General features: G+C 31.3%; 1 protein-coding gene across 1 annotated transcript in view; it reads right to left on the bottom strand.

Moving 5' to 3' along the window:
* ETNK1 (ethanolamine kinase 1) overlaps positions 1-27,809 on the bottom strand; it is a 53,394-nt gene that overhangs the window by 19,170 nt on the left and 6,415 nt on the right. Inside the window, exons 2-4 of the mRNA XM_006912685.3 lie at positions 18,242-18,501; positions 6,065-6,205; positions 3,872-4,014 (exon numbers count right to left, since the gene is read on the bottom strand). Coding sequence (XP_006912747.2) covers positions 3,872-4,014; positions 6,065-6,205; positions 18,242-18,501 — 544 coding nt within the window. The remainder of the gene's footprint in view (positions 1-3,871; positions 4,015-6,064; positions 6,206-18,241; positions 18,502-27,809) is intronic.

Here is a 27,809-nt window from a genome sequence, read left to right as displayed (position 1 = left end):
AACCTTCTGGCTTCATAACAATAATTTTCACTTTTTCAGAATCAGAATCATTTTGTAAAATACATCCTATAAACAAAATACAGGTGTTGGCAACACAGCCACATGAATGTTTTATTATCTATGCCTGTGTTTATACACTACCACCAAGTTAAACAGTTGCAAAAGAGACTATAATATGGCATGCAAAGCCTAAAATATGTACTATCTAGCTCCTTACAGAAAAAGTTTGCCAACTCCTATCATGGTATAAATAGCTGTAACTGAAAACTGCTAAGTACCTACTCCAGTGCTATCTGCACATTCTAAAATCTTCTCAGGAATCATCTGAAGCAGATATTATCTAAGTTAAAAATAAAGCAAACTAAAGTTCTAGGCTTTCAACAATATAAGCACTGCATGGAAATCTGTTAAACATTAAGATTCCTAAGCCCATCTACAGAAATTCTTGTTCAGTTTGTCTTGAATGAGACCCAAAACCTGCATTTTTTTCAAGTAACCTATGGGATTCTGGTACAGATAGTCAAGGATCAAATATAAACACTTAATATAAAAGAGATAAAATGACTTGTCTAATATCACTTCTGTACGTGACTGAGCAGGAATCTGAACCCAAGGGTGCTTGGTTCAAAATTTACACTCTTTTTGACTTCTCTCTTGGTTGTAACTAAGCTTAATATATCTGCTTTTAAGAGTTAACTTAGAAATTTTTATTCTAGTTACAGTACACAAAATCTAAGTTATTGTGATTGAAAAATACATGCGGGGACTTCAAGATGATCCAGTATGAATTATGAAGTTTAACTAAACTTGCATTCTGAGAAATTTAGGGTCTGAAACACAATACATAACACTCAAGTACTGAAGTTGAGAATATCAAAGTCAGTCTCTTGGCTTTCATTTTACTACTTTTACATATATTTATTTATATCTCATAGCTAGGTACAAAATGGTGAAGCTCTGAGCCCAAATCACATGAATTAACTTAAAAAGTGATAACGAATCAAACACATCTGTGAATGTAATATGCAGCTTAATCATTTATTCTATGTAGAAATTATTTTAACCCAAAAAGACTTAACATTCAGCTTTAGAGACTATACAAAGTAACCAGTTAAGAAAGTTAAGAACTTTGTGGTTCATATTTCTAATTTTAAGTCTCCTCATTGAAACTGCAGCTATAAGTACTAATGCTATGCTAAAGTCTTTTATTTTTTTGCTTAGTAAATTCACTAAATTTATAGAATTTATACTTTTTAAAGTATGAAGTATGATATCTTCTATATAATTAAATGTAAATATGTCATATAGTTATATTACTTCAAAACCATTAGCTCCTAATTTGAAAGAGTAAGATAATAATAAACAGAACAAGCTTCTTGCCACACTTTCATGAGTTTCAGATTTTACCTGACAAAATTCCAACCGTATTTTCTTAATGCTTATGTATCAACTAATCACATAAGAATAGATTTTCTTTTTTTAAGTAGATGTCATGGAATCCAAACCAGCCTTTTTAACGGACACTATAAAATCACTGGTAAGGAAAAATAACAAAACATCTCCATAACCCACACACAAACATAACCACAAAGACAAGAAACAAATGGTACATAACAGACTTCTATGAAAAAGGGCAAACTCTAAACTATATATCAAAGTAAATATTTGAAAGAGTAAGATAATAAACAGAACAAGCTTCTTGCCACACTTTCATGAGTTTCAGATTTTACCTGACAAAATTCCAACCGTATTTTCTTAATGCTTATGTATCAACTAATCACATAAGAATAGATTTTCTTTTTTTAAGTAGATGTCATGGAATCCAAACCAGCCTTTTTAACGGACACTATAAAATCACTGGTAAGGAAAAATAACAAAACATCTCCATAACCCACACACAAACATAACCACAAAGACAAGAAACAAATGGTACATAACAGACTTCTATGAAAAAGGGCAAACTCTAAACTATATATCAAAGTAATTATATTTGTTGAACTGTGAAATTTATTCTTCTGTGTAAAGAAAAAAATTAGACACAAAAGTATGATTTAGGTAATTCTTGGTAATATAAACAAATGATGACTTTGAATTCTTAAAGCCAAACTGAAGCATAAAGATTTTATTTTAAAATGTGAGGACTTTTCTTATCACTAATCAATAGTTTAGACAGGCAAGTGGTTAAAATGTAAAAATGCATTTTTTAATACTTATGACAAAGTAATCTGATTTTTTTGGTCCCTTCTATTTTAGTTGTATATACAAGTTTGTTCCGTGAAATGAATATGCAAAAGAAACATAAAAGTATGAAAAATTAAAATTATATTCCAAAGGAAATAGACTCTCTTTATTAACTTGCAGTTAAAAATAAAGCTGAGTGTCCACTTCAAACGTAAGATGAAGTCCCTCACTTGAAATTCCATTATACAAAATAATGTGTTATTAGGTCTTGCACTAAATTAAAAGCTAAAACACTGCTTTAAATGCATAACTAATACTCTTGTCTCACAAATGGCATTGAGATTTGGTTACTAGCATATAATGTAGTGCGTATATATACTATGACAATTATATATAATAAATGGACAATTTAAAAAATTAAAGGACACTGTCAAGTACTTGTTTTAGAGTATACCTAATATTTAAAAAAAGACTCCATACAAAAACTTCAAGATATTCAAAAAGAAAATGTTAGCTCAGCATATTTTTAAATAATACAATCTCCAATCCACATTAAAATATCAAATATAAAAGTTATTCAAATATGTTTTTGAAAACAGGTGCTTCAGTCTACTACCCCTGACAGTGTCCTTTGGTTGGTTTTCTTCAAGTTAAAGAAAGTTACAACTATTAACAACTTTTGCATTATAGTAGTCTCAACTTATCATCTGGTAAGACTGGTCATAAACAGTACTTTAATATAATTATGATCATTTAATCAGAATTCTTTGGCTTTAGTATCTTCACAACACAACACTTTGGAATCAAAATAATCTTTCAACTATAATGATTATCTTCAAAACTGATTTCCTATAAAATGCAGTAGCTTCATACTTTCAAATATACTTTTTGAATTAATACTAATCCTTCAACCAAAATTGTATTTTGAAATTTCATTTTAGTAATGAAGGGCATCTACTGTAGCAACCAAACCTCAAACCACTTTATCTAATAATATAACCAAGTATTTCTTAAATATGAAAACATAAGAGAATTTGAATACAGAAAGATATAAACAGTCACAGAAACATTTCACCAAAAATTATCACTATCTACCTCAAAATGTTAAAACTCGTTACCAGACTCCTTGATTATTACTTTAGTAGATATAAATTTCAACAACTACAAGTAACATTTCCTCCATCTGTGGCTCTCTCCCTAGCATTAAAATTTCTAATAAATCAGTATAATAAATGGGTAATAGAAAACCTGGAGACATATTTGTTTCTAATAACTGTTGTCCTTGCTAACACTGAGAAAATTTCTCTATTTATAAAGCAATGCAAGTTCATTGTTTTTCAATAACCCCCATTACAAGCAGGTGTATTTACAAACCATGAATTACCAAATAGGTTTTACAGTTAAATTTGTAAACAAAGTCATTTTATCATTTTTCATTTAAAATTCGCTTAACAGGAACCAAACTGTTTCTATTAAACCAAATCTAAAAAACATATTTTATACAAATATAGAGAACATATATTCCTAATTTAGCATAGTTACCATAACTTTATAACCTACAAGAAAATCTTTAAAGACTTCAATGCATGTTTTCAATCCTTGCATTTGAATTAAATTTCAGTCAAAGATCAAAGGACCATTAAGAACATCAAAGAAATCATCTCTACCTAACTGCTAAAGTCATACCTACCTTGTTTCTCATTGTAGATTATATTCTTACACAATAGGTCATTATGGCAAAGCACAACGGGTGAGCCCAGGTTGGAAAGAATCTCCTTCATCCACGTCATCTCTTCCTGAAGAATCTGAGAGCTTGGGATATCACTTAGGAACCTTTTAGTTTTAAAAAAAAAAGTTATATCTTATTTATATTACTGACATTTTTTCAAGTTTAAGGATTAGTATCTACTAGTATCTATTAAGGATTATTATCTATTAGTATCTATTAATAAGTTCTTTCCATTTAATTCCACAGACTCTTGAATTAAAACAAGCCAATTATTCCAAAAGCTAGAATAAAGGAAAATCTTTACAATAAACTTAACCATGAATAAAAAGAAACTGAGCAACAGTTAAAATGAAGGGCAGAAAAGTAAAAAGTATATCACCTATACAGCACCTATTCAGGTGCTTGCTACCTGTATTTTTCCCACTACTGCATTCTTCTCTACACAGCTTCCAAAAGTAATCCTTCTATGTTTTCAAAATGATGTAACTGTTCACGAATTTATTTAAAAGTACAGAAACGAATAGAATAGGATTCACAGGATTACGAACATGATTATAATCAAGTACAAACAAAAAGGAATGGAAGAAAATATGAAAAATAGTTTTAATATTTTAATTGTTTTTAATGATCTAGTCGTTTATTTTCTATTGAGACAGGATGTTTTCACCCTGTTAATCACTGTGCATCTTCAGCTTTTCCAAAATATCACTAACTTCAAGGATTTAAAGTCTACGTCACAGAGATTCTAGGAAATATAACCCAAAACCTACCCAAAAAAGCTTCATTGGATAATAATTTTTAAAACAGCAGCTAACATTTATTTACCACTTAAATGGCCAGGCAATGTTCTAATAATTTTATATATTCTAACTCAATTAATCCTCATAAAAACCCTAAAAGGTAAATGTACTACTCCTGCTATTCCCATTTTACAGATGAGGAAAGAGGTAACTTGCCCAAGGTTAAAGAGCAGAACTGTTCATTGGCAGAACTGAGATTTGATTCCAGATAATCTGATCCCAGTGTCTTGTGCTCTGAAACCATACAATGCTACACTACCTCTCAACTTTGCATTATCTTAAAAACTCAAGAAAATCTTGCATTCATCATTGCCATCTACTTCATTATTTTTAGGTGGTTTTCCCCAAAAAAATCTTTAAATAAAATAACTAATTCAAAAGAGAATGTTCTGTTTTCACACTGTTACTTCCTGAATATCCAGCACATTGGATACTTACAGATGTTTGCCTATCCCAGTTAAAGGGGTATAATATCCCTACCAAATTCAAAGTTTGAAAAACTATCAGCAAATACAAATACACAGAGTGACTGAAACTAATTTTTGAAATAAACTCAACAGAATGATGCAGCTATTTTTCTCTAATGAATTATAAAAATATAAAAAAAGAACAAAAACAATCCATAGGTCCTATATGCCTGTTGTTCTTAAAACAAAGGCTTCCTGAAATATAAAAGGTGAAATTTTCGTGTATGTTTCAGATATAAAGAACAAAAATTTCCAATTTTTCACAAGTATTACACTATATTAAAATGTAATAATGATTTGTAAATTGTTTTATATAGAAAATAATGAAATACCTTAGTCAGTTTGAATCTGGGGAGTCAGTTTTAAGACTCCAGTAAATGTATTTTCAACCTTTCAACCAGTAAATGTATTGGGGACTTCAATAATCATAGAAATCTAAGACAACACAAACTTTTCACACTCCAATATAACTACACTGTCCCAATGTAGACCTCTAGGCCTATCCAAAACAGCTTTTAACAAAAATAACTTTTTAAAAAAGAGTCTATGGCAACTCACACTACACAAAAAATGTACCCATTCATGCTTTATATTTCATTTACTTCCAAATAAATGTTCTATATTAATTTCTTAGCCCCTTATTTCTACCCACTCCCACATCTCCTGCTTTTGTAGGGCTTTTTTTTTTTTCTGAGTCAGTTGATGGAGAAAGACTTATTTCCATAGTGCCATCTGTGAATCAAATGAGTCAATGCTTATTTTATTCAAATGCAAAAAGATAAACCAAACCATTATTTTATACATAAAAACTCATAGTTATCTTTGAAACCCAATATGTAGAGCAAAGCAATGTAAAATATCACTTAAAATGTAAAAAGTAATTTTACCTTTCATTAAGGTCTTCATCTGCAAATCCTATGGGAATGAGAGAGAAATATTTCCCCATTTTTAGCCAAAGATTAGACTTGGGAATCCAGCCATTGTGTGCATGGATAGCATGGATTTTAGCAAGCTGGCGTGCTATTAGCCTATTTAAAAACAAAACACCACAAAAAAGAAAATATTCAGCATCATATAGTTCACGTCTCCCCATACATAAACTAAAACAACTAGTATGCATTTAATAACATAATTTCATTTTTACCATCTATGTGTTTAAGAGTCAAAATAATTGGCCAATTCAACTTTCTCAAGAAGAATCAAATGCTTAAAGCATCAAAACAAAGAAACCTATAATTAATACAGCAATTACATACTATGTCCAAAAGGGGCTATGGATCTGGAAGTAGGTGGCCTATTTTCATTGCACGATGTCTGGGACCAGCAGAACAATACACAATTACAGATGATTTCATGGTATGTATTAGACATGAATCAGAGATACATTTAAATTGTAATGAGTCATTTTAATTTTGAGCCTTTGAAATTAATGAGGTTAAAGGGCAAAAAGGAACTAAAGTAGAAAGGTAACTGGGGAGATAAATGGGTTCTATGAGTTAATTTATATAGATGTGTTAAAGATAAATTCTCTGAACATTAGGATTTTATGATGTCAGAATCAATCTTCTTAATGCAACTACAAAATAATTTGAAGCTATATATACTTGTGTCCATGCTACCTTTGCTATCTATAGAACCTAGTATGACAAATGCTAATAGAGGAATAAGCATACCAAACAGCTATACACTAGTCAGTGGACAAATGACTTAATAGTAATCCACAAATTACTTAAAACTGGCAAATTTTTAAGATGTTAACAATCTAATGTAACGTTCCTCAAAGTACAGTTCTAGGATCTCCAATATAGCACCACCTAGGACTAACCGAGGTCCTACCTCAGATATACTCACTCAATCACAATCTCTGGGGGCAGGCTCTAGCACTCTGCATTTTAAACAAGATCTCCAGGTGATCCTAATCTACTGTAAAGTTTGAAGGGCACTAATATAATGCTCTGCAGCTTGGCTATATACTGAAATCAAACTCCGGAAGCTTAAAAAAAATACAGAGGCCTGAGTACTACTGCCCAGAAATTGTGATTTAATTGGTCTGGGGTACTGCCAGGACATCAAGATATTTAAAAGCTTCTCAGATAATTTTAATGTGTAAAAACATTTGAGAACCGCTCAACACAGGGAAGCTAACAGTATAGCAATCCTTTACCAATCTGAGATTAAATAACAGTTTTATTATATTTTTACACTGTAGTGAATATTCTTATCTACCTAGTTTCTAATAACAAAAAAAAGTCCTATTTTCCTTTGGAGAAACTTCCATTTCCCTCATTTTAGTTCATGTGGTTCATATAGAGTTTATCTCAATCCTAACCCCCACCCCATCTGCAACACTAACTTTAGGAGTGAAGATATGACACAGACTTACTCAAAGCATTCCATCCTTCAGGCCACAATTGGTTCAGAGCATATTAACCAAGCTAGGCCAAAAGGATTTGATCCCAGAACTTTTTGTTGAAGCTACTGACTTTGGTTGAAACTATCAGAAAAAGAGGAACCACCTCCACCCCGCCCCTATCTGGGCTGGGGATACTGATTAGATGAGCCTGCAACTGCTGATCATTGTAACTGCCACTCTTGTCTTAGTTATATGTACCAATAAATTCTTTCTTGTCAGATCGAATTTTCAAATTATCATCCTCAATCAAGAGTTCTAGTGCATTACAAAACATCAAAATCTGTAGCCTTTTTTAATATGTGTGCTTTGATTCATAATCTCAAACAAACCAGTAAAAAAACATTTCTTTATATAAATTAAATTACTACTTGACCAGCCTTTCCCAAGACTACATATTCATGCTTAACAAGAATATAGGAAAAAGAAATTTATTTTATGCTAATCTCTCATATACATATAGGCCCAAATGAATGCATGATACTTTAAACAGCAGGAAAAAGCCAAGTGGTAACAAAGCCAAAACAAAGGAGAATGCAAATCTCTCTCTCTCTCTCTCTCACACACACACACACACACACACACACACACACACACACACACACACACACACACACGTATATGTACATACATCTTTGCATACGTGTGAAGAGACACCTATATATTTTAAGCCAGTAAGGACAGGTTTATAACTTTAAGGATAGTTGGGACAACAGGCTTAAAGAAAGATATGATCTATGTTACATAAAATTCAAGAGGCAATCTCTGTCGAAAGAACATTATGTTCTAGAGATGCTTACTAAACAAATGAGACTGGTGATTCAGGAAAAAGTTCACATACTAAAAGAGGTATTTAACATCAACAAATTTTATTTGCTATGATCTTAAAATATGAATAATAATGCCATTTTTATAGTTTTACCCAGTGTGCAAAATTTTCCAAATGAGTGATTTTTATCGAAAATTTATCAAATATAATTTTCTCCTAAAACAAATTTGATATTACAGATGAAAATGAGAATTACATTTATATGACAGTTTAAAAACATTTCTGCATAAGGGTACATCTACTCAAATAGAAAACAAACTAAAATATTAATGATCATTATACTATAGTAAAATTAATACCTACAAAAAATCTATATCAAAACTTAAGAGCTAATTATTAATATCATCTAAATTAAGTTACAGATATATCTGCCCTATTTACAGGTGCGTTATTAAAATTAGATTACATAAGAGGCAAAATATTAAATGACAGTATCATATTTATATAATAGGTAAAAATACATTCAGTTACTTAAAATATTTTGTAGCATTTTCTTATAAAATTCAAAATAATATAGCAGCAAATAATCATAATAATAGTTGAGACTGCTTTATCAATACTATGGATAAATACTACCACTAAGTCATCCTACAAAGGACAAAAACCATACTTTATTATTCTATCTATTCTAACACTCAGCACTTACGAAAGGTACTTCACAGATATTTGATGAATAACCGATACTTGAAAAACAGACTCAGTATACTTAGAAATTTACCATAAAACCAAAGTCCCGCCCCCCACCACTATTAGGTTTATTGTCAGGTGGATCAAAATCTATCTTGGATTTTTAAAAATTTCATATAATAAGAACTGTAACAAAATCAAATGTCTTGCTATACAAAAATAAAGTGACCATCCATTTGAAATAGTGCCTTTTCTTTTTACAAGAAAGACAAATCTTGTACAAGCCTCTTCTCAAAGTATAGAATTCAAGTCAACTACTAACTGGTCTATCTTTTCTGTATAAAAATTAACAAAAAAGAAAATATTTATAATACAAATATCCTTATGGAAATAACAAGTATAGTTCAACTGCAATTATAGCACCTATATACTTAAAAACTAGGCTTTGCTAAGAAAATTAAATAAGTCCTAAATACAAGTTCTATTTTCATCTAAAATTTTTGATAAACTGGGCTTGAACAAAACAAGGAATTTGTGCAGAATGGCTCAGTTAAGAAAATTAAGTTTTTACTAATAAATGAATTCAACAAAGTTGCAGAACACAAAAGCTACATATAAAAAATCAGTTACAGTTCTACATTAATAACGATCAAAAAAAATTAAGAACAATTCTATTTACAATAGTATCAAAAAGAACAAAACAATTATGAATGAACTAAACCAAGTGAAAGACTTATAAACTAAAAACTAGAAAACGTTGCTGAAAAAACTAAATTATACAAATAAATGGAAAGACATCATTTGTTCGAAGACTTAATATTTAATATTAAGATGTCAATATTACCTAAAGTGATCTATAGATTCAATGCACTTTCCATTAAAATCCCAATAGCATTTTTTCCATAGATAAAAAAATCCATGCTAAAATTCAAATAAATCTTAAGGAACCCTACATAGCTAAATATCTTGAAAAACATGAATAAAGTTGGAGCTCCATTTCAGACTTCCTGATTTCAAAACTTATTACAAAGCTGCAATTACCAAAACTGTGGTATAGCAGATGCTCAAATAACATTTCATTCAACACTGATGAGAAAAACAAAAATCAAGTCCTGGTCAGAGCCGCCATGTGGAGTTAACACATTCTCCCCGCATGTCCTTACAGGTTTTCTCCAGGTACTCGTTTCCTCTCACATCCCAAAGATGTGAATGCACATTAGGTGAACTGTCATATTTATATTGCCCCAGTCTGAGTGAGTGTGGTATATGAGTGTGCTGTAATGGAGAGTTGTTCTGTCCAGAGTGTGTTCTCACCTTGTGCCCAGGTGCCAAGATACGTTATGTTCTAGCCACCTGAACTGGAAAAAGCGGGTTGGAAAATAATTCTCTTACTTGTATCTATTAATCTTTCTTAAATGTAGCTCACATGTATTTCAGTGCATAATATTAAAAGTGTTTAGGGGCCTTTATTTAGAAGTTTGGTGATACTTTTGTGTCCAGATATATTCCACAAAAACTTAATTCTTGTTTACAGTTGATACTTGAACATGGAGATTAGAGGCACTGACACCCTTGCACAATAAAAAACCCACATATAATTTTTGATTCCCCCAAAACTTAACTAAATTATACGGTTGACCTTTAAACAACTCAAGAATTAAGGGTGCTGACTCCTCATGCAGTTGAAAATCTGGGTATAACATTTGACTCCCCCAAAACTTAACTAATAGTCTACTTTGATTGGAAGCCTTACTGATAACATAAAGCCGATAAACATATATTTTTTATGTTATATGTATTATATACTGTATTATTACAATAAAGTAAGCTAAAGAAAATGTTAAGAAAATCATTAGGAAGAGAAAATATATTTACAGTACTATTCTGTATTTATTGACACTGTAAGTTTATGTTGTCCATTCACAAGATGAATCCTGTCAGTACCTACACATCAATAGTCTTATATACTGTAAATGTTATACAAATTACTAACACTAGACATCAAAAATGAAGAAATGTGAAAAAATTCATATTTATTTACAAGTATAGTGATTCATGTAGGATTACAAAGAAGCAGCAATATGGTAGCCTGGTATAATAGATACATTTGGTCCATGGTATTAAGGAAATCATCAAAAATTTACTGTATATAAAAATTGCAGTATTTACTGGCAGCAGGGGGGAGGATTGGGGGGGCGGGGGAGAAACACATATAAATGGACTCTCACATTTCGAACCCGTGTTGTTCAAGGGTCAATTGTATATCAATTAGCCTATAGTAAATTTGGTTTTGTTATATGTCATTTGGCTTAAAGTTGCAGTTTCCAAGCACCTATTGCTAATGTTAAGTGAGGATTTACTATACTGGCATAAAGACAAGACATATAGACCAATGGAATAGAGAAATCGAAATAAAATCAAGTTTATGCTCAAATGATTTTCAGTAAGGGTGCTACGACTATTCAATGGTCAGAGGACAGTCTTTTCAACAGCTGGTGCTAGGAAAACTGGAAAGCCACATGAAAAAGAAAACAGCTAAACTCTCTCCATGAATCACACAAAAATTAACTCAAAATAGATCAAAAATCTAAACATAAAACTCAGAGAAAAAATAGGGGAAACGTTTCATGACATCGGATTTGGCAATGATTTCTTGGATACGAGACCAAAAGCACAAGCAAAAAAATTAAAAATAGATAAAACTGGACCACAACAAATTTTAAAACTGTATCAAAGGACAAAACAGAGTAAAAGGAAATCCCTCAAAAGATTTGCAAATCATACATGTGACAAGGGGTCAATATCCAGAATATATAAAGTATTCCTACAACTCAACAAAAAATTAACAATACAACTAGAAAATGGGTAAAGGACTTAATTGACTCCCCCTCCAAGAAGATATTACAAATGGCCAGTGAGCATAAGAAAACGTAAAACATATAATCACTATCATTAATCATAAGGGAATGCAAATCAAAACCACAATGAGATATCACCTTATACCTGTTAGGAAGGCTATTAAAAGGACAAGAAATAGTAAGTACTGGCAAAAAAAAAAAGTGGAGAAAAGAGAATTCTTGTGCACTGTTGGTGGGAATATAAAATGGTGCAGCTTCTATAGGAAACAGTATGGCAGTTCTTCAAAAAATTAAAAATAGAATTACCATATGATACAGCAATTCTACCTCTGGTTATATTTCCAAAAGAACTGAAAGCAGGGTCACAAAAAACTATTTACACATATGTGTTCATGTGCTCATAACAGTATTATTCACAACAGCCAAAAGGTGGAAGCAACTCAAATGTACATCCAAGGATGAATAAACAAAATGTGATATATACCTAAAATAGAATATCAGTCGGCCTTAAAAGCAGTCAAATTCATAGAGAGAAAGCAGAATGACAGCTGACAAAGTTGAGGGTATGGAAGGATGGGAACTTGTTTAATGCATGTAAAATTTTCGTTTTCTAAGATAAAAAGAATTGTAGAGATTGGATGCACAACAATGTGAATGTACTTAACACTATATACTATGTATTATATACTATAATGTTATATAACAGTATACTTAAAAATGATTACAATAATTATTGCACATAATTTACCACAATTTAAAAGAAAAAATTTTAATTAAATGGTCATAAAAAAGAATGTTCTTAAAAAGGCTTGATTAGAGCACTTCAATTATTTTTTATTAGTCGATTTTATATATAACAGGAAAAAACTATAAAAAATCTCCATTAAAATAACAGCATTATTTAATAAATAATTTTTGTTTTGTATACACAAGTATAAAAACAAAGATTTCTGCATTATTCACTAGTGTCAATAAGTAAGGTTTACCGAACTAACATCAAGGCAAATGCTATTTTAAAAACTCACATTCAATAAAGTCAAATGTTTAAAAATCTCAAGGCTTCAGAGAATTTTCTCAAATATCCTCTAATACTAATTTCTCCCTCTTTTTGAACCTCTTAAAAAATAAAGAGCATTATAATAATAACAGGATTTTTTTGAAATTGAAAAATAATCCCTAATCTTGCCATCACAATATAGTTTACTTCATTTTTACATACTCCCTTTGAGTTTTCACTAAGCACATTATTGCCTGATCATAGCCACAGTTCAACTATTAAGCTGAGTTTTTTCCTCTCTGCCCTGCATAAACCATTTGCATGTTTTAGACAATTTTCAAAACTATCATACCAATAGGAGTGTAATACTTATTAATGCTGGTGCACCTTAGTTATATCTGAATATAAGAGTTGTCATGACAAAAACATAGTGTATAACTTTCTTTTATAAGTTACTATATATTGCCTTATTGATTTCCAAATGAGAACAACTACCAATTTTACTTGCAACCCACAATGTACCAGGTTCACTACAATATCCTCAACACTGGAAGTCAGTGTTCTTGTTATATATCTTGAAAATGTGCAATAATTCATCTTAAACTGCATTTATCCTATTATGTCTATTGCTGGATCATTTTTAATTAAACTTCAGCAAGGATCTCCAGCTGAGAGGCAAGTTTTAAAGAAATATTTGATGAAAAAATTCCTAAACACCTTTGAATTAAAAAAAAAAAAAAAAAATGTCTGAAAGTCTCTGCAATACTTATTTGGTTGCTACAGAAGAGTCCAAATAGAACAGATCATGATAAATTTCCATAAGCTGAATTACAACTTAAGCATTGAGTCCAACTCATGTTAACCTATTATCCCATTTTCTCAGCCTCCTCAGTGCTCTGTCTCATCCTTTAAAGCCCAGTTCAAATGTGAAACTGCTTCATTTCCCAAATATACCACAGTAAACTATCAGTACTTTTTTTGAAAAGCTTTTCTCTTCTTCCGTGTATACCATTTCACTTATTTTTTTCTTCAAGATTATCTGCCACAGATTGTAAATTACCAGGAGAGCAGAGATTGTTTGAATTATTTTTCCTCCCTTAGACTAGACCAAACATAAACATATATTCCAATGCCTTTTATATTCAAAGTAGATACTCTTTATTATCATCTTAATTTAGGCAAATATGTATGTCCGAATGAGTCAACGCAAGTACTGTGGACTTTGATCTAAGGCTCAATCAATATTTACTGAAGCTGTGATTAATCAGACCAGACTGTTGGCTGCATATTAGGCTAACCTAATAACAATGGCTCAAAATGTGACATCTAACGAAACCCAAATTGGCAATAAGTCTTTACTAAATAAATCAAATATACAAAATTCATTTTTTAAAAAAAGAAAAGCTAAAAGGCACATCATCCCAAATTTACATCCCTAACCTCAACTTGGGCTCCAGAATCATTTATTGCTTACTTGAGTTTTTAAAAAGTATTTAACTGCACATATTTGAAAACAATAAAACCATGTTCCTTTTTTAAATAATTTATAATTCACTTATTTTATTAATTCAAATATGTCTTTCTCTCAAGTAGCTTTTTTCTATTATGTTGTTTACAATAATTTTTTTTCTTAACTCTAAAATATGCCATTAGAGAATTACGACATAATCTAAAATAAATGTAATAGCAAAATAAGTTAAATAGCACATGTTTACTAGTCATACTAAGCATATTCTATTATTACAGAGTTCCTGTCACCTTCCTTTACTTCCTTTCTCAGTTTCCACTCTGCTTCTCTTTTTCTAAATTGTGAGTCAATTCAATATATCACTTATTGCAAGTAGAATATCAGAATTTAATTGAAAAGTACTGATGTTTGGTTTCTAACAGTATGTATTCTTTTTTTATGGAATGTGTATATGCCTATACTAGTATCATTTACATATTCTAAATAAGTAGTAGATCCAAATGAAAATACTGAAGAAGCTATTTTTTAATAATACCTTTTTTAGTTCACAGCAAAAATGCAGGGAAGGTTTAGAGATTTTCCATACATCCCCTGAGCCCACACATATATTGCCTCCTCTATTATCACCATCTAACACCAAAGTAGCACATTTGTTACAACTGATAAACTCACCATGACACATTATCACCCAAAGTCCATAGTTTACATTACAGTTCACTCTTGGTGTTTTACATTCTAAGAGTTTGGACAAATTTATGACAGGTATCCACTACTGAAGTATCATACAGATATTTTCACTGCCCTAAAAATCCTATTTATCCTTCCCTTCTCCACTAACCCTTAGCAACCACTGTCCTTTCCACTGTCTCCATAGTTTTTCCATTTCCAGAACGTCATATAGTTGATTTAATGCAAACATGTTTGTGATATTCTTTCAAATAGTAAACTGAGCTTTGACAAAATTTCAATGTTCTTGATCAAAAAACTATAAATTATGAAAAGCTTTCCTATTAAAACAGAAATTCTGTAGTAAGCTTAATGATTAATTTTATAGTTATGAGAAATCAACAAATAGAAGTCTACATTCATTTTCTTGAGTCTATTCACTTCAATTCTACGAATTTTCAGAAGTTATTTTTCATAAGTGGTGTAACAAAGACCTTGCTATTTTCCTTTACTTTTTATGGTCTTTTCTCAGTAAGCAGAAAGGTTAAGTTACTCATCATTAGTATTCTCTTGGGAGGTACTTTTACTAGCCATGTGATCTTGGGCAAAATACTTAGGATTTCTGCACTTTTCTCATCTATTAAAATGGAATTATAATATTAGCTATCCCCTAGGATTGTTGAGTTTATTAATATACATTAGTATTTAGAACAGTATCTAGAGCATATTAAGTGCTAAATCAGTATCAGTCACCATCATCATCACGTTAATGTATCACTTCTCCAATAACAGAATATATGTTACTACTGTTTAGTACTGGTTAAAAAAAATCTTGAATTTTTAATATAAAATAGTCTTCAAGGAAGTTAAAATGAAACCCAAAACAAGGGTGAACTAATGGGCAATAATTAACTAAAACTGTTTAGTTCAGAAGATTCTGAGGTCTCATCTAGGTTCAGGAGGAAAGAGTTCCAAGACTATTTAGTACTCTGTCACAAACGAAGTAGTGGGTATGTTTGTGGGAATAAATATTTGCTATGCCCCATCCATATGGTTCTTTTATATACTTCAAAGAACACCATATAATATGCCATATTAAATAGTACTGAAGAGCAAAAAGTCTATGTTTAAATTTTAAAATCCAAAAGTATGTTTCTAAAAGCATAACGAAGCCAACAGATTAGTAGTATCAATGACAATTTGCCTAAGTAGTATTTTAATACTTCTTTACTTAACAACCAGGTTGTCAGAAGCTCTGCAGTAGTTGCACAGTGTGATAAGTTTTAAGAGAAAAAAAATATAATTATAAAATCTAACACTACATAGTGCTTACATATGCCAAGCATTGTTTTAACCTTTTTACATATACTGACAACTTTAATCCTTACAAAAGTCACAGAGATAGGTACTATTATTATTCCCATTTTTTAGATGAGGAAATTGAGGCATACACCATTTAAGTACAATGCCCAAATTTATACAGCTCACAAAGCTGAAGCAACCTGGCTTCACAGAATACTTTTGGTGACAAAGCTATACTGCCTAATATAGAATTTCACATGGCTTTTGAGTCTAAACTTTCCACTATCACTGAAAGGAAAAAAAAAAAAAAACAACACTCCAGGTGTCCAGTTTCCATCATGTGACTACAGAGTATAACAAGGTGAGAATGTCCTAAATATGAACTTCTAACAGGAAGATAGTTACCCACTGCCAGCAATGCAACTGAAAGTTTAAATTGGTGTATTAAAGACACTTCAGGAATGTCATTGTAAAATCTATTAATCTGTGGATTTTACAACGGTATTTAAGACTGCTACACAAGTAAAAATGGTATTACCCTTAAGCAACTCTTTTCTTAAATCTTTTGGACACTGACTCTAAAACTAATATTTTCCTCCTTGCTTTGGTTACTAGAAAGCTCACGTGGCCCTTCTCTAACAATCTTAAGGAACACATTTGTTGTATCTGAATTTAACTCCAGCTTTTCCTTTGGCCTAATTTATGCATCTATATGTTTTTAATCCTGTTATAGAAATATTTTTCAACCACTGTGAATAAGATTGAGGTTTTAGAAATAAATTACATATATATGTACACAAGCCTCAAAACCACAAAAAATTTTACACCAAAGAACAAAAATAATCTATTAATCAGGATCCCTTGATACATTTTAGACAATATACTCATGTAAGAAAAGAGACTATATCTGATGGTTAAAAACTAGGGTTTGAGTAGATTTCTTTGTCAAAATATTATTTGAAATTGTGTTTAAAATAAATGATATTGGACAATCCCATTTTTATCAGTGTGTTTACTTAGCAATTCTTAAAATATGATCCGGGATCCCTGGAGACCCAAGACCCTTTAAGGAGGTTTTTGTGAAGTTAAAACTATTTTCATAAGATATTATTTACATTTTTCACTCTCATTCTCATGAGTGTACAGTGTAACATAAGAAGCTACATGGAGTGAGAATATCAACACACAGCTAACAGAATGTTCACTTGATAACCCTGTATTCTAAAAAATGTTTCTAATGTGATAAATACTGATAAATATAACTCATAAACAAAAGGTCTTTGGGTTCTCAATAACCTTTAAGAGTTGTAAAGGGGTCTTGAGACCAAAATATTTGAGAACTTCTGGTTTAAACAATGAATGAACTTGCTATTTTCCATTCAAGCACATTTGCTAGTTTTTAAGAATTTCAAATACTAGAATTAAGAGAATTTTAAAAGACAGCAGTTTTAGAAAAATGACCAAGCAAATTCAATACATTCTTATGAAAAAATAATTAAATAATGAAAAATTTAAAGAGTACAGAGAAGTATTAACAGATTTAAAAAGAATCTTAATAAGAACTTTGAAAATATGAGCATCTGAGTAACTAAACTTAGTGATAAGGTATAACACTAAGTGCTGCCTTAAAAATTTAAGGAGAAGCTTTGTTCCTCTGCAGCAGACTAATCCAAAACCTCCTGTAGCCCTTTCTTTTAGCAAAGAGTCAACAATTAGGATGGATGGCAGATGGAAAATGTTTTTCTTTAGGAAAAAAACAAAACAAAACACAACCTAACTAAAGAAAGTTTCTAAATTAATTAAATAGTTGCTAAAAGAAAGAAAAGGCGGTTTTAAAATATATTTCCTTAGTACACTTAATACTCTTATTTTTCAAAAGGATAAATCATTTAGAAAAAGAAATGTACCTGAAAATGGCAGGGTTGCGGACATGCTTTGGATCCAACGCTTCTCCCTGTATAAATTCATAGCACAGTCCATTATTGAAGGTACAGTAGAGTTGTGGTGCACAGCCATGAGCCTGTAACACTCGGAAACTCTTCACTTCCTCATCTCGATCGACTAACAACTCAGTCTTATTGCCATAAATTCGCACCAGGACTACATCTTCCATTGTATTACCCACGTAACAGCCAATAAGTTTATTTGTGATTCCATCTGTGAAAAGCTGTCCAAAAAGAAAAAAAAAAAATAGGGGAAAGGCAATTACATATTTTTAAGGAATTATGAGATAACTTGAAAATTACTAAATACTAATTAAAAGAAAATATCTTTTTAACATAAAAGAATTTTAAACACAATTTTTCCTAACGTCTATAATTTTAATTCTAGATTTAAATGAAAAGGAATTCCACTCTTTACTGTCTTGCCTTTCATTCCTACAACATTATCTTTCTCGATCCTGAAGTGTTAGTCAATCTCCAATATTCCTATACATTTTTTTAATAACTTATTACATCTCAGTCTGCCTTATACTGCAATTAGAGTGTGTGTGAGTGTGTGTGTGTAGAGTCTCTGAAGACAGGGACACTGTCCTCTTCCTAGCATGGTATATGACATAAGAAAAGGTTTTTAATAATGTTCATGAGTTTAAACATACAAATATCTACCATAATTTAGAGTATGATAAATCTCCAACTTAAAAAAAATGAATTTTAAATGCTAATTTTAAAGGTCACTTAACATGCATTAGAAATTGTTTTTAAGTATTCGGGTTGTAATTTAAACTTGAATGCTAAGCTAAAAAAAAAGAAGGGCAACCTTAATTAAAGAAAAATAAGTAAGTAGAGATTTCTACAATATTTTCTAAAAGGAACTTCTGGGACTTTTCAAGAGCATTAAGTCAAGTACTTCAAGTCCTTTTTTTAGCTCTGAACACAAATGGCACATTAAAAAGCAAACAGATACTACCAATATTAGTTCTCTACATCTATTCAAAAATTCTAACTTTCGTTTTCCTCTTTATTAATTAGAAACCAAAACTAACTCTTTTATTTACCCAATTATAATTAAGAGCTTTTTTGGAAAAAAGGGACAAGTGGTAAAAGTGAAAGTAAAAGTTAAAGACATTTTTTTCTAAGACAACTGGAAAGAAAAGGAAAAAAGGACAGAGGATAACTTTTAAATGTATACACATATAACTTATGCCTGAAAAACAGGATAAATGTTTCTATTTCAATAAGACTGTCGTAATGATAAATGAGACCTGAAAAAGCTTTGCATCTTCAGATGAAATTTTGAAATAAAGTATTTACTAAAGTTAATATATGGTTGACAAGTTTTTATATAATGGTTTTTTATTATATATAAGGCTTGACTATTATCTTTATTCACCTAAAGCAGGTCAATAGAATGAGCTAATGTAAAGAGACTTATTCAGAATATCTGTATTTTTATAGATATTTTAAGCAGAGACATAAAATACTGCTCTCCACCTAGATTTCAAAAAGACTGTATGTAGGAAGACACTGACAAGAAGCATATGCATTGAAATTAAATGGCAATCATCATTTTATTAAAATCTGTGTTGAAAAGCATGTTGTTTCTTATTACAATGCCATATAAATTCATGGTATTCTATAACTTCTTCAGGTGTCATGTAGAGATAAAATATTTCAATTACTGTAATAAAGAGTAAAAAAACATTCTGAAATGCTTATAAATAACACTATACTCCTCAAATGCCAGGACTCAAATTTGTTTTCTGTATCCTCATAGCAAATAGTAGGTGATTAATACTTAAACAGTAGAACCTATACAGTTACCAACATTGTCTTCTTGATCTAGTTTATAACAAATGCATTCTCTCTCTTGCCTATAGTAATAAACTTCTTTAATTGTTCATGCTATATCGTACATTTATGTGTACAGAAATATATATAAAGACATACGCACTTAAAAGAGCTAGAGATAGATAAGATTACTGAATAGAGATTACTGAACATCAGACACTGATAAAGATAATACATAATCAAAACTCCAATGACACTGTTCCTAACTTCTCAATCATACAATAGGCACACACTTGCAAAGAAATGATAGTCACCATACATTCCTAGAGAAAAAATATATATTATAATAACATAATTCTCTTATTCATACAATAGGCACACACTTGCAAAGAAATGATAGTCACCATACATTCCTAGAGAAAAAATATATATATGAATAACATAATCTCTTATATATAAAAACATTTTATTATAAATAAGCATAAAAATGTCTGCAAAGATATTTAATAAAAATATGAGGTAGTTTAAATCTTCATTTCTTGTTTTCCTGTTTCTAAGCAACTTAAACTTTTTTCTATTGGCTTATGTATGTTTTCTCACTTTTTTTCTGCAATGAACCTAGTTTACAAGTGAAATTAGTGAAAAGGCATCTAATAGCTAGGAACCAATCTGGCACGCATAACAAGATCTTGAGGTTCTACTGAACGTAGTAAATAGTTTCAAAGAACACCTACATCAGATGAGACCACTCTGTGGCCATAATGGATCAAGACAAAAAACAAAATCACTGTAATCGTGTTAGAAAAATTATGAAATTTTTCTAACCACAAAAATGACCTAACATCCCCGTGTTCTGGCTAGTATGAGTGACTGCTGTTCCTTTTCTAGTCACAGCTTTGGCCTGGCTTCAATCCTCTAGTCCTATACGTAGGATTAAGATGCCCACAGAATCATAGACTTATCCCACTTCCTTCCTCATATCACCTAATCCTGAAGAAACCCCTGCTTCTCAGAACTCTCCCCCAAATCACCAGATAAACCCAAATCCTACATTAAATCCTTTCTAACAGCTACTTACTGAGAGCCCCACCATTCCCCACGGTGTAAGTTTTCCCTTACTGCAGTGAGTAATAATCAAACTTGTTCTGCTATAGATGTGTTCCTGATGGTCTCTCGATGGAAAAAACTGACTTTAAAGATGTATGCATAATGCTCTTTGCTCTTGGATAGTTCCCACCTCATACATAAATTTGCAAGTAATTCAATATGCTGAACGTTCCTGAATACACAATTAAAATATACATCATATACTAGGTAAGTATACTATATACTATACTAGATATATACTAGAAATATAAAATTTCATCTCGATGGAAGAACAAAACTAATACAAATTTCATGGACCTCCTTTTCATAGTGTTTATCCGGCATTGTTCGTTAAATATTTAAGATATTACCATTTCAGAAGACGAACTACAGAGCAATACTGCTTGAGCTGGAATTCTAGCTGTGTTATTTACAAGCTCAATAACCTCAGGCAAGTCACTTAACCTCCATGTGCTTCGGTTTTCTCACATACAATATATCAGCATATTAAAGTTACTTTATAGCATTATTATAAGGATTAATGAGTTTAATATACATAAATGCACTGAGAACAGTGCCTGTACACACTAAGCTCTCACCAAGTATATAGATAACTACACATTGAAATTTTAATACAAGACAAAATAATTCATGATAAAATCATATAATAAAGGTGAATTACTAAAAAATCCATGTTACAGATTTATAGAGTAGCCCTAGATTGCATACTGCACCAGTCCCACCTAACAAATCTTAAAATACCCTCAAAATTCAAATTATTCCCAAATAACTAGGAAAACTATCCAGTGGCTAACAAAGTAAAATTCACAGCTGACATCCAATCAGATTATCAGTCATGTGAAAAAGGCAGAAAAATACAACCCTTAGTGAAAAGGGGAAAATCAGTTAATTGACACCAACCAGAACTGACACGGATGCTAGAATTAGCAGATGTTAAAACAGTAGTCCATAAAAATGTTTTGTTTTCTATAACAAAAAGTTAAGCAGAGACACTGAAGATAGGAAAAAGACCAAACCCAAACTTCTCAAGATTTCTGAAGTGAAAAATACACTAGATGGGATTTAACAGTAGCTTACATAGTGACCCTTCAAAAAGACAAAGCAACAGAAACTATCCGAAACAAAATACTAAGAAAATTAATTAGGAGAAGGAGAGAGTAAAAAAGAGAGGGGAGGAAGGAGGAGAAGGGAGGAAAGGAGAGAGGGAGAAAGCGCATGCACACAAGAGCATCTGTGAGCTGAGACTGGACTATATAAAATTTGAGTCCCCAAAGAGAAGGAAAAAAAGAGAACAGAAAAATTTGTTAAAGATATCACAGCTAGAAGCTTTCCAAATCTGATATAAAACCATAAACTCAAAGATCCAAGAAGCTCAACAAGCCTAAGCCCAAAAAACAAGAAAACTACACCAAGGCACAGCTAAATAAAACTGCTAACTGGTATCTAATGATACCGATTCATTTTGTCTTCTACCCACTCAGACAAATTTCAGAGAGTCATCCTTGAACCCTCCTCTCTCCTCTCCATCCCCTACATAAAATTTTCTTCCTCAATAATTCTTAAATCTGCTCCTGTTTTTCCATCCCCACTTCCAAAACCTGAATCTAAGACCTTGTCAATCTATTGGCAGTATTTTAATAGCCTCACTGGTCTCTTATGCCAGTTTAAACACCTTTCTGCCTCCTAAAAAATTTCACTCTTAATACTGCCACCTGAATAAACTTTCTAAAATACAAATATGAACATGATGACTGGCAATCTTCAAAATGGTCCACAATGCTTAGAAAATGAAGGTCAAGCTCCTTAGGACATCTAAATTCCCTTGATACTTCTAAAGTTATCTAGTAATCTACCTGACAAATTCACCCTTCTTTCCTTCACCTCAAACTTCTAACTTCCTTTAAAATTCCAACATGAGTTATCTCTTCTAGGAGAAAATCTCTAAACTCAGGTAAGGCACAAATACTTCTCAAAGCTTGCTAGTACACAGAATTCACCAAAATGCACTGTAAATGCTTAATTATATTTTCCACTCCATATTACACTCTGAATTTTTCTGAGACTTGGAACATACTGAAACAAGGAAAAAAATAAAGGTGAAAAAACAGGAATACAAAACACATGGTTCAGAAAGAAGGTAATAGATGGTAGAAAATCTCAACTATCTAAGTAGTTACATTAAATGTAAAAAAACTGAATCCGATTAAAAGACTAAGTATGAAAAAAACTACATATGCTGCTTTCACAAGAGTCATACAAGAGAAAGCTGACGTAACTACATATCAGACAAAAGAGACCTTAAGGATATATTTCTGAAGATAAAGAGGGGCATTTTATTATGATAAAAGGATTGATCGAACAAGATATAACTATTTTAAATCTACATGCATCCAATAACACAACTTCAAAATAAATATACAGTGAAACTGACAGACAGAATATATCCCACAGTAATTGTTCAAAACTTGAGCACATCTCTAAAATGCTAATTTTTTTAAAACAGGGAAAAATCATTACGTGTACAAAAGATCTGAACAACAGAATTTAAAATCCCACTTAACTGGCACACACAACACTGTACCCAACAAGTCATTATGCATCCTTTTCAAGGTTACATGAAATGTTACCAAAATTACTATAGCTTTGTTTATAAAGCAAGCCTCAAAAAATACCAAAGGATTACAATCATTCAGATAGTTCCTCAAACTTCGATGGATATGAGCTAGACATCAATAACACATATCACACATACACACTCCAAATAAAAATGATTACGATGGTAATTTTTATGTTATTTGCTTTTTACCACAACAAAAACGAATTCTCCTATCGATTTGAACCAATAAACATTGAAATCCATGATGTGGAGAAAAAAACACAATGATAATTAGATAGTGTTCTGAACTTAATGATAATAAAGACATCAAAACTTGGGGGTGCTTACAGGAACAAGTAAACAAAAATATTAAAAATTAAAAAGGCAGAAAATTAATGATCTAAGCTTCTGGCTCAAGAAGCTAAAACTAAAACAGCCAATTAACCTTCAAAAAAAGAGGTCAAGAAGAAAATAAAAGGCCAAAATAAAATCTCAACAGGCAAAATATCATTCTTTAAAAAAATAAAAATAACTTCTGAGCAAAATTATCCAGAAAAAAACACAAATTATCAATAAAGTGGACTTCACTACAGACACATATTATAAATAACTCTTCCAAAAATAGAAAAAGAAACACGTCCCAACTTGATACCAAAACATATTAAGGACATTACCAGAAAGAAAAATTGTTATAGACCACTCTCTCATGAACACAGTTGAAAAATCCTAATCAAAATATCAGCAACTGAAACAAACAATATATGAAAAAGAGAACACATCACAAACAAATGGGATTTTACTCTAGAATGCAAAGGTTTTTAACATTCTAATAAAAAGTCAATGTAATTCAGCTCAATAATAGAAAAATGAAAAATTATACAATCACAATACAGAAAAAGCACATAAAATTCAACACTTTCGTGATAAAAATACTTAGCAAACTAAGAATAAAATGAAACTTCCTTAATCTGATATTACGTCCAAAGAAAACCTACAACAAACATAACCCTAATAAAGTACTGAAAATGTTCTCCCTGAGACTGGGAACAAGACAAGGATGCCCACTACCACCTTCTATTTAAATATTATGCTGGATGTCCTTGCCAGTGCAGTAAGACCAACGACAACAATAATAAAGTGCAAAATAATGAGAAATTGGCTAAATGCATGATTCCCTGGCTGTTCCCATAGTACCTAAAATAAAAAGTAAAAAGTTTTAGGGTGGATCCTGATGCTGCACTGACCCAGATTCCAACCAGTCCGATCCAACAACAGGCTGCTAACCTCAGAAATATCATAAGAGAGAAATCGTGCTGAATAGCAGAAAACTCCATTAGGACCTCAGCTTACCAAGATGATTCAGGCAGCAGTGGGACTCATTTTGGATCAACATAGCGAGCTCCCTAAAGAACCTTCTTCACTAATATGGCTTATAAGAATAGTTAAGTTAGGAGCAGTCTATGGTTTGAAGACCATGGCATGGTTTGGGCTAATGTAGAATTAATTCACAGCTCACTACGGAACATGCCTAAATCGCTGTGACAAACCCAAACTCAAAGCAACCTGATCTCAACAAGACTGCTAGCCTGGTAAAATAGGTTAAGAGCAGCTAGAAAGTTTATCCTGAGAACTGTCCTGTAACCTCCTTTGCATGCTAAGTGTAACACTCCAGATGAAGTGGCTGATATGCTGCATATATATGCAGGCCATACCCGACTGGTTTTATATAGTATCGAGAATATTCAACCACTTAATGTGCCCTCCCTCCAGGTCCTAGTGAATATTGTGATATTGTTCAGGATGCTGTATTCGATTTGCTGTCTCAAGTTTCCTTTTATGGATTTTAGGGATGATAATAAAATCAGAATTGTTCAAAAGAAAGCAGAAAAGAAAAGGCAGACGGCAAATCTATTGGTCCTAATACAGTGGAAGTTTTCAGTGGTTATGGAAAAACCAGATGAATAAAGACACTGATAGGGTTAAAGCAAAAGTTTTTAATGGAGCATTATCAGAAATTGGGTGGACTGATGGAAACTGCTATTGGTCTTCCAGTATTGAAGGGCTCCAGGCAAATCCCAAACAGAAAAGCAGAATTTTGATATGTATTTATTGTCTAGAATGACCAATTAACTACTAAATTCAAATGAATGAGCTTCCTCAGGCCAATAAATCTGTAAAGATAAGTTTTGATTATTAAGATAATGGCTACTAGACAAGCCAAAAAGCCTAAAAAGGTGGAAAATAATACACATCAATTAACTGGGGTTTTTTTGGAGAAACTAGTGGATTCCACCTTCTTCCAAAATAACAAAATTAAAAGCAATGTAATAACAAATTACCATTTTCATGTATCCAGCTAGCAAAAAATTTTTATTTGGTGTCAGGCATTGGACAAGGTATAAGGAAAAAGATACTCTCCAATACCGTTTTGAGGAGTATAAATACATCTTTCATGACAATTTGGCAATATCAAGGTGAAAAAAACAGCATGATAGTTTTATGTGCTAACTTGGCTAGGCTATAGAACCCAGTTATTCAAACACTAATCTAGATGTAGCTGTGATAGTATCTTGTAGATGTGGGTCACGTCTATATTCAGTTGACTTTAAGTAAAGATGATCATTCTCCTTACATGCATGAGCTTCCAGACTATAAAAGCAACACTTAAGATTTTCCTAAAGAAATTCTGCCTCAAGATTACATCAACTCCTGCCTCAGAGTTTCTAGCTTACCAGCCTGCCCTACAAATTTGACTTAGCAACCTCTCAACTGTGTTAGCCAATTCTTTGAAATGAATTTCATATATATATATATGGAAAACCCTGACTGACACAGTTTTTAACCTTTTAATTCCATTTATATGAATTTACTAAACGAAATAAGACAGAAAAAGTTGAGAACCATAGGATTTCACTCATATGTAGGATATAAAAAACAAAGGAACAAAACAAACAGAGACTCATGGACAAGGATGACAGTTTAGTGGTTATGGAGGGGGTAGATAAGGGGAAAGGGGGTCAAATATATGGTGACAAGGAAATTTAACTTTGGGTGGTGAACACACAATGCAATTATGTATATGACATATTATTGAACTGTACACTTGAAACCTATACAATTTTATTAACCAATGTCACCCCGATAAACTTAATAAGGTAAGATTTTTTTAAAGTTTTCCAAAATATATGTAGAAAAGCAGTTCATTGCAATATCTCTTTAATATCTAAAAAGTAAAAACAATTCAATATTGTTTAAAAAATATGGGGCAGAATACATACACCTACACAGGAGGATGTCTAAGATATTATTTTAAAAAGCAAGATACAAAATAACTTAGTTATGTATATAAAAGGAATGTAGTTATATTTACTGATATTAATAAACATAGGTTGATATATGCACTGGCAAATTCATAATTTGCTAATATAAGTTCAAAAGAAACGGTTCACAAAGTTATCTGTGGGGATAATGACCTGGAGTTGAATCAAGTTTAATTTTCACAAGTATAGCCCTGTATATGTTTTAAATATTTTAAGGGTACATATTATTTCTAGTTTTTAAACAAAATCAAAAGGTTTAGATAGAATATGAGCCTTTCTAATTCTGTTACATTCTTCAGAATTTTTTAAAAACATCGTTCAAAAAATAATTAAGTCACATGACATTTAAAATGACCAAACACTATGTTCGCAGTTATCAAGAAATCAGGCAATACCATACAAACATGAGAAAATGGTTATAAAAGGCTATATGGAAAAAGAAATACAAAGCTATACATATAGTATGATTAAAACTGTAGTATGTATATGGAAATAGAAGGTAATAAAAAACAAGTAATTTTTAAATAAAATATGCATAGAAAATGGTTTTTCTACTCAAGTTTTATAATCTTTTTAGTAAAACTAATTTTTTTCATGTTCATATAGTCCCTTGTAAAAGGAAATTCATGTATTTAGTATTTTATTTTCTCAGAGTACTGACTTGCAAAAAATGACTAATTCAAAATATTCTATTTAGTTAATTTAAAAAAAATTGCTTCTG

The sequence above is a fragment of the Pteropus alecto genome, unplaced genomic scaffold, assembly GCF_000325575.1.
Source record: "Pteropus alecto unplaced genomic scaffold, ASM32557v1 scaffold103, whole genome shotgun sequence".
In the NCBI taxonomy this organism is placed as follows: domain Eukaryota; kingdom Metazoa; phylum Chordata; class Mammalia; order Chiroptera; family Pteropodidae; genus Pteropus; species Pteropus alecto.
This window is presented reverse-complemented; position numbering and strand designations above follow the sequence as displayed.